This window comes from Cibotium barometz, chromosome 40 (genome assembly GCF_041138505.1).
Source record: "Cibotium barometz isolate CiBa-2024 chromosome 40, ASM4113850v1, whole genome shotgun sequence".
Taxonomy (NCBI): domain Eukaryota; kingdom Viridiplantae; phylum Streptophyta; class Polypodiopsida; order Cyatheales; family Cibotiaceae; genus Cibotium; species Cibotium barometz.
The window spans coordinates 31,737,210-31,752,590 of NC_141085.1; the positions used below are offsets into that span (position 1 = coordinate 31,737,210).

General features: G+C 47.4%; 1 protein-coding gene across 5 annotated transcripts in view; it reads left to right on the top strand.

The window, feature by feature from the left end:
- Nucleotides 1–15,381, top strand: part of LOC147615416 (uncharacterized) — a 160,133-nt gene that overhangs the window by 42,622 nt on the left and 102,130 nt on the right. For 4 of the 5 annotated variants that reach the window (XM_086779523.1, XM_086779526.1, XM_086779528.1 and 1 more), the window contains exon 8: nucleotides 2,248–2,328. The exons of the other annotated variant lie outside the window; for it this stretch is intronic. In XM_086779523.1, coding sequence (XP_086635649.1) covers nucleotides 2,248–2,328 — 81 coding nt within the window. The remainder of the gene's footprint in view (nucleotides 1–2,247; nucleotides 2,329–15,381) is intronic. 5 annotated transcript variants of the gene reach the window in all.

Below are 15,381 nucleotides of genomic sequence, written 5' to 3' on the forward strand. Positions count from 1 at the left end.
CAAGGGGCGGAAGAGGGGAGGCAACGAAGAAGATGGAGGAGACAAAGGGGGAAAGGATGGCTGAGCAGGAGGGCGGAGAAAGGGCTAGTGAAGAGGAGGGAGGCGGAGGGGAAATTTGGAAGGGGAGGATAGGGTAGCAAATAGGAGGGAGGGTTGGTGTGTGAGTAGTAGGTACGGGCAGAAAGGGCAGCGAGGAGGACAGCGTGAGAAGTAGGCAGGGGAGAAGAAGGGAAGCACACTTTTAGTGCTGTTGATGACCGCTTGGTTTGTCACGTCGTGCTGGGTTTTTCATAAGGGATGCATTTGTGGTCAGCTTCATCGGCTCATTTGGAACTTCCTTTGGTGAGGTTTAGATGGCACTGTACACACCAGGGCATTAGTCTTGGAATACCATTATTATGCCTAAGCAAGAGGGAGGATTGAACATCACTAACCCGAAGGTGCAGTGTAAGACTTTACTGTTGGTAGTGAGAGGATTTCTTCCCGGAATTGAGCCTTGGAAGGACTTTCTTCTGCAACAGATTACGAGGTGCATTCCGATTAGGTGAGGTGATTGGATTTATGGCCCACGTTTTATCTTCTCAGATGCAGAGCACTGACTCACAGTGTTGGATTTGAAGAGGCTCATGATTCTCACGGAGGTGAGAGAACGCTTCGCACGGAAATGCACTAGTGAGAGGATTATGCAGATGAATGCAGCCATACCTAACCACTGGATGACAGGGAACTTCGTGGAAGCTCATCACTTATGGTTTGGGGTATTTTCAGGGACAGGGGTACCTCTTCAGGTCATATGCCTTCCCACTTTGGGTGAGGATGATGTACCGGTGTTTTACTCCTTCAAGATAGATGGCTCTTGGAGAGAAATCTTGGGTAGGATATCGTTGAGGGTCCGGCGGTCTGGCCGGTCAGAGTGGTGGTGGGCAGGGAAGGGAAGCACATCTATATTGATCCCCCTCAAGGGATGATGGATTCTTGGAGCCTCTAGCTATATGATGGGTGTCCTACCAGATACTTGCACTGGACCCCGGTGAGTGGGAGTGGAGGGATGTTTTTAAGCCCATGTGCTTTTAAGCCCATGAAAAGCATGCTCTTCTTCTTCGCGGAATGCCAGACACTTGGTTCTAGGATGGATCCAAAGAGCCCCTACTTCTAGACCGCATTGGGAGGCTTATGGGATCAAGATTTCCTCTTTTATTTGGATTTCTCTACATGGTGGTCTAAAATGTGGCCAATTTATGAGAATGGGATCATGGCATTTTTTTCACTGTCTCTCATATGGGGCCTTGCTGGCAGCACAAGGCACCCGATTGGTTGAGATTTCCCTGTTGCTTGGTCTGAAAACTCCCTTCCTGTAAATTTTTTTCATACTTAATAGAAGTCTCTTTTCAGGGGGGAAAAAAAAAGAATGGGGAACTTAGCTTTAGAGTCTGAATAGTGGAGGATCCTTTGAAAGTGGGAAGCTTGGACATTTACCCGACCCAACATTGTGGAAAGGGGTTCAGGCCAGGAGGGTTGGCTGGGGCTCCAGCATTGTTACCAAAGGTGGGATTACTAAGATTGGCCACCATGGGGATGGGTGGAAGGGGGTCCTGGGGAGGGACGCAATTGAACCTCTTCTGGCTATAGCAGCGTATTGAGAAGGGACTCTTGGTTGGCCTCACCGGACTAGCATGAGAGTGTGTATTAGGCATACAGTGGACACATAGACAAGAGGTGAGCTACCAAGACTTCAAGTTTCAAGTGTCCCACCGGACGTGCCATATTTTTAGTGTACCTGTAGAGAAGGGTTGGTTACTCGGCACACTAAAGTGGTAGTTTTTTCTTTGGACAGTATGAGCGGAGTCCTTAATACGCACCACATGATGAATTGATGAACAGACCAAGACATATTAGAGTATGAGCATAAAACAATGACAAGAAAACTGTATACATTGTATGGTGACAATTGCTTTTCTGGATCCGGTTTTGTTTTGGAATTAGCTGTCATAGTTCTTATTATGTAGGTTGTTAGCTTCTAAAAAGAGATCATAAATGCTTGACTGCATTGGTCAAATTGAAATGCATGAGCGCGCCTGTGTCATATCTAGTTCTGTTTTTTTTTTTGGAAATTGCTAAATGAAACCATTAGGTCCCCCATTAAGTTGTGATCTAGTACAATACTGAACACATGCAATTATTGAAGCAGAAAGTGGCTGCTATTACTAAATTATGTTATTCATTGAGAAAATCTGTAAGATTGCACAGGTCGCCTTGAAGATAGAGAAGGAAAACCGAAAGAAATGGGTAACAAATTTGACGAGGGAGAAGCTTGCTTTGTCAGAGCAGGTAAGGTGAGGTGATTAGACCCCCCTGGTGATGTTTTTATTGTTGGTAGGTAAAAAGTTTAGAATTTAGTGCCCCCCACCCACCACCCCCCTTGCCTCCTCAGGAAAAAAAACCCACATCCTTCTTCCTCCCACCCCACTCGCTCCTTGGCCAAAAATAAAAAATAAATGAAAAAGAAAAAATGCTTTTGTACAACAGAAAAGGTTCATATCTCCATCAACCATGGAACTAAACCCTGTATTAAGCATGGCTTCCTTCTTGATTTAGATATTGAGGAAATACTCAAAGAGGTTTCCATGGAATCCCTACCAAGTCTTTGATAGAGCAACTACCATAGGGCCAAAGTTTCTGTGTGGATTTAGGTACTCTTGGTGAAAGAGGGATTATTTACTAGTGACTGCCTTGCTGTTTCCAAAACGAGTTTGACAAGATGTAGCACAGCAATGATGAGACGTTTATCTGCATCCCCTGTCGTGTAGGTGCATGCTGTGTGACTAGCAGCACAGGTGCGATTAGTCAGGGAGTATGCATTGTGAGCCCTTGCGCCGTTTTTAAGTCGTCTTGCTACTCGACACCGTTTTGCTGCTCAACGCTATCTTTGCTGCCCGACTGCTTGGAGAGTGCTTATGTGCCCGCTGCCTCATTCGCTCTAGCTGAGCTGCGTGCCACAGCATCTAGCATATGCATCCCAGTGGTCCACCTATGCGCTGGCTGTCCACGACTCCCAAGTTGACTCAATCCAGCCATTTAGCTCACCTATACATCTTTAACCAAAGAAGGTATGCCATGCGTAGTTTTGCAATGATTACAACCCTGATTTTACTTGCATACTCTATTTTGAGCTGGAACCCTAGTTTCTTGGCCACATTCTCTTAAGTGCTCATCATGTCATCTCCTACATCGGGTCTCCTCCCACTCACGGAATGCTTCGACGGCACCAACGGTTTTCCGACTTGGCAAACAAAAGTGCAGCTCCTTCTCATGAAGGATGATTTATGGGCGGTAGTCTCCGGTGAAGAAGAGAAACTTGCGGCAACAGCTATTGAATACAGATTCTGGAAGTAGAAAAACCAAAAAGCTATTGGCATCATTGGTTTAACCTTACTTTATCACTACAGCACGCCAGAACTGGGAAAACCTAGAAAGTACTTCAAGTAACAAAATAACAAACTCTAAGGTCTTTCTCAAGTTAAAGTTTTATGATTTAAAGATGCGTGAAGACCGGGAGCTTAGTGAGCATCTTGCCAGATTTTATTCACTGGTGCAACAGCTTGGCAATCTAAAATGTGCACCTAGTGATGAAGACAAGATGGTGGTGTTAACAAAGAGTATGCAGAGCGTCAGCCGCTTTGAGCCTTCCTTGGAGATCCTTCGAGTCGCTTCTACTACCTTCAAGGACATGGTTGCTTTGCTCATCGAAAAAGATCGTTTCGCAACAAAGAGGCAACTTCAAGGAGAAGCAACATCTATGAAGACAAAGCCTTTGCTGGAGAGCACAAGAAAGATTAGTTACTGTAGAGAGCACAAGAAAGATTAGTTACTGTACTCTGCCTAGGTTTACTCGGGATTCTGTTACCACAACACGGGAGGTGTTGAGTGGTGAATCAGCCGAGGGGGGATTGGAAAGTAGTGTAGGTAATGAAACCTTTTTTTGCATAAGGGTCTCACCACTCCTTCACTCCGAAGGGGGGTTTCTTGGGAAATCGGAGTTAGTGTGGGAACACCCTCTTAGCCTAGGAATCTTCCCTTAAGGTAAGCAGTGATGTCACACCTCATTTAATAAGTTCAAAGAAGAGGTTGTACTTTCAGCCCATAAAAGGGGCACCAATGTACTCACAAATCAATCAATCAAGTAATCAAACTAGTACTTTGCGCCCAAGCTACTGTGTCTTATCTTGTACTCTCTCTCTCCCTCTCTCGTATAGCTTCATCTTGCCATGGCTTTCTTGTGTGTACACACCCGTGATAGCTTTTGAGCCAACACTCTGGTCAACAAGTCACCGCACTGCATGAGCATGGTCCAACAGGGGGTGTCCAGAGTGATTTATGGATACGTCATTAAAGGGCTCAATGCCACAGATAGATGATTTGTTAGATGCTCTTGGAGGACTGAGTCAGCTCTGACTCAGCATCTGCACCTCGGGCATGAGACTGACACAGAGGTGTTCCATCTCCATCGACTTTGTCAAATCAACTCATTCAACACAACCAAAACATCAAATCAAAAAGACTTTGTATCCATTCATAACTGACACAAACCAAACTCTTTGACTCCATCCAATAGATAAAAACACATATCAGTGTCTCAACATCCTTGAGACATGGGCCAAAACATATGAAAAGAAAACACTAAAAAAACGTAGGTTCCTCTATAGGTAGACCCCAACAACAACTCTTTCAAGCATCATCTTCCCTCACGAGTTCAAACTTCTATGAATCTGCAACCACAAATAGGAGGTCTTTCCCGAGCACATGCAAACTAGCATTCAATTGACTGACAACAGCCACAGTCGAGCAGGTATCAGATTGAGCCAAGTCTCTAACAGAGATGTTGCAGAGAGATCTGAGGGTAACCACATCCTAGCTGATCCTGTGGTCTTGAGTACACCCTCTGCTCTGACCCAAACAAATCCTCTCACATTGTATTGCTCTTTTCTCAGCAACCATCAAAAATCTCCAGGACCTCTAGCCTGCAATCTTCAACAAAACAAATTGACCTGTAGGTAGCCTCTCCAATGCAGTCACTCTCAGTCTCCTCTTTGGTGGTCTCTCTAGCAACTCCTTTTTTTTTTCTCGGAAAAACTCAATTGTACCATTCTTCAACCCGTCGCCACCTTGATTCTTCCAGAAAGTTGCGCCGCTCAATTCCCTCGTTTGCCTATACACTTTCCTTTTTCGTTTCATGATTGCACGTCTCCATTTGGCCGCCATGCCACTTTTGCCACCTAGGATCCACCATACACTATCATATATACAGTTCATCCTCCTATACATCATGCTGGGATTGGGCTCGGGATTCTTCTCACAACGTGAAGCTCAGAAACCGGAGGAGTATGTCCAAGGAATGTAATCGAAGGCTAGTCTTGTTTATGAAAAAGATGATAAATCACGCCCGATTGAATTGTCATCAAGATCATTCCCCCTATAGATGTCTATTATAGAGCTCTTTCTCCTCCTCAAGACATGTCCTAGCCTCATGTCAATCCATGAGGACTAGTGTTTCCTTTCTCATTCTAAGAGAATTACCCGGTCTTGAGCTTTCTTTTCCTTATGCAACACCGTGGATGTGTACATGCAAAATGTGGGCAGAACAAGCATAGTCCACATCTTGCATATGGTCGATACCACCTCGAACTTCTTGTTTGCAACCAAGAAGTGGAGATACTTGTAAATGTTACCAATTTAGAAAAGAGATTGACCAATATCGTGTTGCAAAAGGCTCATGTACCTAAGGCAAGCAATTGTATAAAGATACAACACTCATCTATACACCAACTTGTTGTCGCCTTTAACTGCCACAAGAGTGTTGTACTGATTAAAAAGACTTAGACCCAAAGTTGACTTGCATTCGTGAAATCAACTTGTTTTGTAAGCGCCATCACAATCATGTCCGAGGCAACAAAGGGTGCAAAAAAAATCTTCCCTATGTCTCATGACATTGCTAACAAAGTACTCCATGAGTGTCTGGATGCTCTAGAAGTTGAATTATCACTTCTATGGCACAAGAGCTAACCACCGACACCAACAATCTCCCTAAGTCTGTTGATACATGATCCATCCAAACCTCTGCAAGCCAATCAATAAATGGATGGTGATATAATTGCATGCTATAAGTACTCTAAAGGTTTTGATCTAACCCAAGAAGAGGAAGAATAGAGAGTTGTCTTTGACACCGCAAGTTTACGATTGAGGAAGGTTGTCGCAAGAGGAATGGCAGAGTGTGCATTCTTGACTCAAAGGAGTTGAGAAACCAAGTGCCTAAGGATTGTCATGATAGTCCTTATGGAGGACACCCGAGGATCAAGAAGACCATTGAGCTCATAAAACATTTCTACTTGTGGCAAGAGGTAAAAAAAATGTTTCTATTTGTGGCTACAGGTAAAAAGCACACATGTAATGTTATGTGACACATTGTATTCACCGTGTCAGATCTTAAGTAAGAGAGTGAAGTATCCAGGCATTTGGAAAAATTACATCCTACGTGTTGAACTATACATCAGGCAATTGACGTAGGACAATTGAAGTTGGCCATTGGGACAAATGAAGTTGACCATCAGACAATTTGACTTTTATGCGTATGTATTGAATCGTACATTGGATTGATCATCTTATACATTGGATAACTCAGGTCGAGCATCCAAATACTTCAATTGGTACATCATACAGTTCAACTTGTATGCATACAATTCATTCATGCGTCCAAAAACTAAACTAAAATGACTGTGTATGTACATACTTATCTGGTATGAGTATATTCAAATCATACAACATCAAACAGCTGGAAGCGTGCATTATACATCTCAATTGTATGTATATGATTACAAGAAAAATAAAAACTACCAGAGACTTAGTTTTGTACTTTGTACTGAGAGGACTATTTTCACTTCTCACATGATCATGATCAATATGGTATATGTAGCTACTCAATTCATTTTCATTCTCTTTTCCATGATCTAGTTACCTCATGAGACTATTGTAAATATTTTTGGCCTCATATAGACCCTTTGGGTCTTTTGCATACAATTAATATAACTTTTCCCCTCTCTACCCCCCCCTCTCTCTCTCTCTCTCTCTCTCTCTCTCTCTCTCTCTCTCTCTCTCTAACCATCACCAGTTTCTTCCGGACCCAGGAGGTGGAGGATACTGACATAGTGGATCTTGTGGACCCTCCACGAGCTGCTCTGGACCTACCTCGCCCGAGAGGAGTTACCTCGGACCGAGCCTCTGCACTCCAGCGTGCCCGACGCCCTCGACCCCCCCGTCGGCCACGATTACCTCATCAGCTCCAGATCCAGGACATGCTCCGCCGCCATCGAGCTACCTTTCCACGTGGCATAGCTGAGGGAGACCTTTCGGCCATACTCGTCAGCCCCATGCTTGACATTTTGGAGAGTGGTATTCCATGACGAGTTTCCATGGACAGTTTTGTATCACCCTAGTGAGATAGCTATATTTATGTTTTCTTTTTGTTTTATTTTCCATTCCATGATGAGATATGCCATGGACATGATTGTATCACTTTGGTCTCATAGGCCCATTGGGTCTTTAGTAAGCTTAATATATCTTTCTTTCTTTCTTTCTTCCTCTCTCTCTCTCTCTCCCGCTGCCCCCCCCCCCCTCCTGTTGTCTCTCCTGCCTCCCACTGCCTGCTTGCGCCCCCCTTCGCTCTCTCCCGTTGCGCTCCCCCCTCCCGCTGCCTGCCCTTCGCCCCCCCCCCCCTCCTGCGCGGATCCTCACATCGGAGACGGTGCCTACACCGGAGGATTCAGAGCATCATTGCGAGGCATCGGGCTCGTCCGACCAGGCATCTCACTATGGCAGATATCCAGGCCATCCGGCAGAGACCCATGCTAGAGCTCCTAGGATGATTACGACTCCAGCCATTTACTGCAATACTCACTGTCACTCACTTTTGTACTCCCCCATATTCATGTATTCATGTATCCATGTACTCATGTACCAGTAGCATTAGCTTCCCCCCTACTGATGTATTGTGGGGCTATCTCTTTTCTTTTCCAGACAGTGTATCAGATGTCACATGGTTGTAACTTTGGTCTCACAGGTCACTTTGGCCTTTTGAAGACGTTAATATAACATTTCATTTCTCTCTCTCTCTCTCTCTCTCTCTCTCTCTCTCTCTCTCTCTCTCTCTTTGAACCTGCTCGCTCACCCCTGCTCGCCGCCTGTTGTCGCCTCCCTCTCTCTTCCAACCTGTGTCGCCTCCCTCTCCCGTCTACTGCCCCGCCTGCTGACTCCATACAGGTACTCCGATTTGTCTCATAGGCCGAGTTCGGTCTTTTGGAAGACGTTAATAAAATCTTTCTTTCTTTCTTTCTTTTCTCACTTCGCTTCCTTCGCCTCTCTAGTCTCTCTCTCCCTCTCTCAACTTTCACTATATATACACCCTCTCTCTCCTGCTCGCTCGCCCTTGCTCGCCCCTGCTCGTCGCTTGCTGTCGCCCCCCCCCCCCTCTCTCTCTCTCTCTCTCTCTTTCCGCCAGCAGCTGAAAAACGTTCTCTCTCTCTCTCTCTCTCTCTCTCTCTTCCTCGCCTGAGCAACCGGCCGTACAGCAACAACAGTGTTCTCTCTCCTACAAGGCTGGCCGTACAGTACAGCAGCAACCGTTTAGGTCTCTCTCTCTCTCTCTCTCTCTCTCTCTTTCCGCCATTTCCGCCATTTCGCCTCCTCCCTTTCCGCCATTTCGCCTGTGCCTCTGCCCAGCATTTCGCCTCCTCCCTTTCCGCCATTTCGCCTCTGCCTCTGCCCAGCATTTCGCCTCCTCCCTTTCCGCCATTTCGCCTGTGCCCAGCATTTCGCCTCAGCAGCATAACTCTCTCTCTCTCTCTGCTCGCTGCCGCCACCCTGCTCGCTTCCCCCGCCTGCTGCCCTGTTCGCTAACGCCGCACAGGTCTGCTGGCAATGGCCACCGTTGCTCTCCGTTAGGCTGTGTGCTGGTCGGCTCCCTTTCCCCACCCACCCTTGCTCAGGCCCCCAAGGCAGCAGCATAACTCTCTCTCTCTCACTTCTTCCATGGCTTCACCCTTACGCAACCCGACGAAGGCGACCTTTATGGTCACAAATAAGAGGATAACAAATGTGGAAAAGGAAATGAAGGAATGGAAGGCAGAGATGGAGGGATGGTGGAAGGAGAAAGCAAACGTTCTCCAAATGGTATTCAATGAGGGTAAGCGGTGGAAAGAGGAGAAGGAGGATCTCATAGCGGAAGTCAAAGACCTTCACGGGGAAGTCAACACGCTCAAAGGCGTAATTTCAGCTCTTCAGAGGGAGCTTGCAGAGGCCAAGGCAAATGGTGGACTTGAAGAAGGTGAAATTCAGCCATCCATGATAGAAGAGCTCAAGGTTATCAAGGAACAAGTACGGGCAATTAAGGAAGAAGAGAAGCAACAGGAAGCAAAGACTTCCTCATGGGTGGAAGTCATCACCAAGACGCAAAAGAAGATGGATGAAGCGGAGAAGTGGATAGAGGTCGCCAAGAAGGGTAAAGGTAAGGAGATAACAACCCCTACACCTACAATCATTAATATGACTTTGGAAGAGGAACAACGAAGACGTACACGTGCTTTGCATGTGAGGATTACCGGCCTTAAAGACGGGGATAAAGTTGAAGAGGAGGTGAAAGAGCTTATGGTGTTGATGGGGATTGACAGTCCGACACACGCAAAAGCCTGGAGAGTGGGCAAAAAGAGCGGAGGCAACGGGGAAACATCAAAGGAAAGAGCTCTCATACTTCGCTTCCCTTCTATTGAGGCGAAGAAGGAGTTCTTGAAGAGACGACCCACTTTAAAGAATACAGGCATTTTTCTTGGTGATGATCTTACTCTTTCACAGCTTGCACATATGAAGGAAGTCATGCCAGAGATTAGAGCAGCAAGAGAAAAGGGTAAGATAGCATTTTATAGAGAAGGGAGGGTGGTCATCGTGGAGCGACGCTCTACATGACGGTGCGAGACCTATGGGACCAAATTAAAGCTGGCAGCCTGGAACTGCAATGGATCCCTCAGACTTGATGTAGGTGCCTTTGAGGACAGCTTTAGAGATAGAGATATAGTCTTCTACTCGGAGACTCACCAGGCCCCTGGTCAGATGATGCCACAGGTGACAGGATACAGATGGGAGACAGCTTGCAGAGTAGGGACGAGATCGGTACACAGTAGTAGAGGATCAGGAGGGGTGGCAGTTCTTTTCAGGGAGGAGCTGCAACCGCTTATACACATAGTTCGGAGAGATGATCAGGCCAGATATATGTGGGTGAGACTGAGGGCCGACACAGGCAGATTCCTATATATTGCCATATGCTATTTTGCTCCTAGTACATCGACATATGCAGCACCTAGAGGGCAGTCTCCTTTCTCTGTGCTAGATGATGACATATGGGAGTTCTCTAGGGATGGAGACATCATCCTGTTAGGGGACTTTAATGCCCGGACGGGCAACCGCCAGACAGCCTTTTATGATACCTCGGAGGAGATGCTGAGAGAGTTGGACACTCTGGATATGGGATTAGACAGAAGCTCACAGGATGTGGAGTGCACAGAGTATGGGAGATATTTGGTAGATATGGGGACTGCGCATGGGTTGGCCATACTTAATGGCTTGCAGAGGTTTCCGTCAGCAGCTGGATTTACTTGCTTTCCACATAGACATGGTGCTAGCACAGTGGATTATGTTATGGCTATGCCCAGCTTTGTTTCATGCATTGAGGACTTCACAGTTGGATCTCGGCCCATTGGGGTAGTAGTGGATCATGCATTGTTGACATTGACTATCTCTTTTCACTTTACCACAGCTCAGAGGACACGAGGGGCAGATCACACTCGATATACTTTTACCTCAGAGACTGATGCTGTCTACACAGATGGGATTTATAGACGTCTGTACACAGAGGAGCCAGGGAGACCTTTGGAGGAGTTGACCCATATACTGACAGAGACTTTACATGATGCAGCGAGAGAGGCATATCCACATACTCAGCCTGGACAGAGACAGCATTCTAGATGTATGCCCCAGAACAGCTGGTATGATGAGGAGTGCAGAGAGACCAGAGCCCGACTGCAGCGGGAGGTTGCTTTGGGAGTCACTACTTACCGACAGTCACGTATTGCCTTCCGACGCCTTGTGCGAAGGAAGAAGCGGGCCTTCCTTGCTCAGCTAGAGCAGGAATTATACCAGCTGTTCTTGAGCCAGGATTCGAGGGAGGCTTGGCGTCTGTTTCATGAGTCCTCCCCTGCTTTGGCCATCACTTCTACAGAGGTCTGGGGTAGTTATGCAGCATCTCTATATACAGTTCCTGGACAGACACCTTTTCCTGACCCGCCAGCACCATGCCCACAGACATGTACTTTCTTTACCGCAGAGATGGTAAGGAAGGCCATTGATAGGATGAAGACTGGGAGAGCATATGATCACGATGGATTGGTTGCTGAGCACTTTATTCATGCGAGAGACATGCTGGCAGAGCTTCTAGCAGTGATGTTCAATCGTGCTATGTGCGAAGGCTTACCCGAGACTTGGAGTAGGTCCACCATCGTGCCTATCTTCAAGTCAGGGGACCCTATGCAGCCAGGGAATTATCGCACTATTATGATTGGTCACACACTAGCACGATTGTATGCATCCATTCTTGAGTAGCAGTTGAGTAGATGGGCAGAGAGAGTTGGCATTCGAGCAGAGGGACAGGCAGGGTTCAGGAGAGGTTTCTCTACTCTTGACCACATCTTGACTCTCCGGGCCATTATTGAGGAGGGCAGGTCGCATGGGCGACGGATTTATTGTAGCTTTGTGGACTTCCGCAAAGCATTTGATACAGTGCCCAGAGCCAGATTGATGAGGCGATTATAGGAGATGGGGGTACCCACAGAGCTCATATGGGGAATTATGGCTTTATACAGATCAGTTGCAGGACAGGTACGCACCCCAGAGGGGGTCTCTACTTTGGTTCACTCCACTATAGGAGTGAAGCAAGGTTGCCCGTTATCTCCTTCACTGTTTGGTATGTATGTGGATGAGGCTTCTGACTACATTGAGAGATTGGGGGACAGAGGAGCCCAGCTAGCAGGTACATGGATCCCACTATTGTTATATGCTGATGATATTGTGTTGATCTCTGACTCTCCTGAGGGTATGCAGCGTCATCTGGATGCTTTACATGAGTTTGCACATGATAGTGGATTGTCTGTCAACCTTGGCAAAACCAAGGTTATGGTGTTTAACACCACGCCACAGTGGGTTAGGCGATCAGCTTCCACATTTACATATGGGCAGGAGATTGTGGAGTATACAGATGCATATACATATCTTGGGGTAGTATTCAGTGGGCCAGTGTTTTCGATGAGGAGAGCAGCAGAGACTAGATTGACTAGAGCACATGCAGCCCTGGGTGGTTTGGAGAGGATGTGTTCGCAGGTTCAGTTTCAGGAACCTCGAACAAAACTCTGGCTTTTTGACACTCTAGTGACATCAGCTATGCTTTATGGAGTGCAGATATGGGGACCTTCAGTGGGCCATCACAGCGCAGGCGGGTGGAGAGGTATGGAGAGGCCTTTGGTATCTATGATTGCTAGGCTTATTAGAGCCAAGGCTGTGGTACCTCATGAGATTATTCGAGCAGAGCTGGCGGCTGCCCCTCTGGCGATTGAGGCTCTTACGAGATCAGTCTCCTACATACATGGCTTGTGGGATCTCCCCCGAGACAGATATGCACGCCTCGCCCTGGAGTCCTCCCGACAGTTAGCTTTACAGGGAGACACGGCTTGTTGGTATGGACAGATGACATCTTGGTTCCAGGCACATGGTTTTAGCATGGACAGATTGCCTCCCTTCCAGTATTCTCTGGAGGCACCCTCTCTCACTCTTACACGGACAGAGATTACCAGACTCATCCGTCAGGATTTAGTTCAGCTGGACATTAGGAGGACATGGATACAGCCGACTGAGGAGCTGGGCACGAAGATGGCTTTCTACAGAGACCATTTTCTTCAGCTCACAGCAGATGGTTTTGTGATCAGACCCAGTTACATGGATGTACACTTGTCTCATGCAGTACGATGTGCTATTGGTCAGATTCGCACATCCTCACACCAGCTTGAGATTGAGATTGGCCGATATAGAGGTATACCAGCTGAGGCCAGGATATGCCGAGTATGCCATGGGGAGCCAGAGACAGAGCTGCATTATATATGCCATTGTACTGCATACTATGAGATACGTGGTCGTTTCCACTGTTTATTCAGAGAGGGTTTTGGACCACTTTCCAGAGTCATGGGGTACCAGGACCAGAGGTGTTTGGGATTGTTCTTGCTTGAGCTGCGGAGACATAGAGATAGCCTGCTTAGGCGCACAAAGAGCCAGACTCAGAGGCACATTACAGACTTCTTTAGTCCGGCCATCACTGCGCCAGATGGACCACAGCAGCAGCAGGACATGGATACCGCCCACACCAGGGGTACACTGATTGATCGTGCGATTGAGCTTGGGTGGTCCAGACGCCCACGACCACGGAGGAGGGCATCCCAGCATAGACGGAGGTTGCAGCGGCAGATTCGGATTATTCTTGCGAGGCATGCGAGACACCCAGTCAGGGTGCTGACCACAGAGGATATTGAGGAGATCCGCCAGTGTCCGATGCGGCACATATTATGAGATGGAGGTACCTCCATAGTGTACCTTCCAGTTCCAGTTTCATTTTCTAGGTGCCAGTAGTATCATCTTTATTTTCATTTTCTGGGTTTTTTTTTTTAAATCCAGACATTGTATCAGATCCACCATGATGTAACTTTTGGTCTCATAGGTCATTATGGCCTTTTGAAGACGTTAATATAACATTTCATTTCATTTCTCTCTCTCTCTCTCTCTCTCTCTCTCTCTCTCTCTCTCTCTCTCTCTCTCTCTCTCTCTCTCTCTCTCTCTTCGAACCTGCTTGCTCGCCCCTGCTCGCGGCTTGCTGTCGCCTCCCTCTCTCGCCTGTTGACTCTCTCTCTCTCTCACTTCGCTTCCTTCGCTTCACCTCCGTCGCCTCCCGCCTATTGCCCTTCTATTTTCGAACCTCTGTCGCCTTCCGTCTGCTGCCCTCTCTCCCTCTCTCTCTCTCTCTCTCTCTTCGAACCTGTCGCCTCCCGCCTACTGCCTTTCTATCTTTGAAACTCTGTCGCCTCCCGCCTGCTGCCCTCTCTCCCGCCTGCTGCCCTCTATCTCTCTTCGAACCTCTGTCGCCTCCCTCTCTCTCTTCGAACCTGTGTCGCCTCCCTCTCCCGCCTGCTGACTCTCTCTCTCTCTCTCACTTCGCTTCCTTCTCTTCGCCTCCTTCGCTCTCTCGTGTAGCTGCCTCTGGCCTCTCACTCTGTGGGAAGCGCTGCAGACACGCACAGAGCTCTTCCTCCTTCGCTCTCTCGTGTAGCTGCCTCTGGCCTCTCACTCTGTGGGAAGCGGTGCAGACACGCACAGAGCTCTTCCTATGACCAAGGGTTAATTAATTTTTAACCCGAAACCAGGCTTTTTAAGCCCAAGACAAGATGGAGAGGATCGACATTGAAGACCTGATCAAGGCAGCCATCCAACAACACAAGAAAGAGACGGACAATGCAATTAATATGGTCAACCGGAGCCTTCTTGACAAAGTCAAGAAACTTGAAGTGCGGATAGCAGCCCAAGATGCAGAGATTGCAAATCTCAAGATAGAGATAGAAGAACATGTGCTCAACATAAACTCGAGGAAGGTGAAATTCAGCCCGTCATGATGGAGGAGCTGAACACCATCAAGGCCCAAGTGAGAACACTTCAAGAGGGAGAAGAAAAGAAGGCCCGGGAGACCTCCTCGTGGGTGGAGGTGCTCACGAAGACGCAAAAGCAAGTAGATGAAACGGAGAAATGGATAGAAGTGGTCAAGAAAGGTAAGAACAAGGAGGCCGAAAGCACATCGACCTTGAAGATTATCAACCTAACCATTAATGAGGAACAAAGAAGAAAGACAAGGGAACTTCATGTGCGGATCACAGGGCTTTAAGGATGGTGACAATGTAGAGGAGGAAGCCAAAGATTTATACACACGCATGGGCATTTCGAGGCCTACACACACGGGGGCTTGGAGAGTGGGCAAGAAAGACAAGAATGGAGGAGAGAGCTCTCATTTTACGCTTTCCCACCTTGGAGGCCAAGAAGGATTTCTTGGCCAAGCGCTCCGCCCTTAAGAAAACGGGCATCTTTTTAGGAGATGACCTCACCTTGGCATAGCTAGCACATATGAGGGAGTGCATGCCGGAGATTAGGGCAGCCAGAGAAAAAGGGAAGCTAGCATTTTACAGAGGAGGCAGAGTGGTG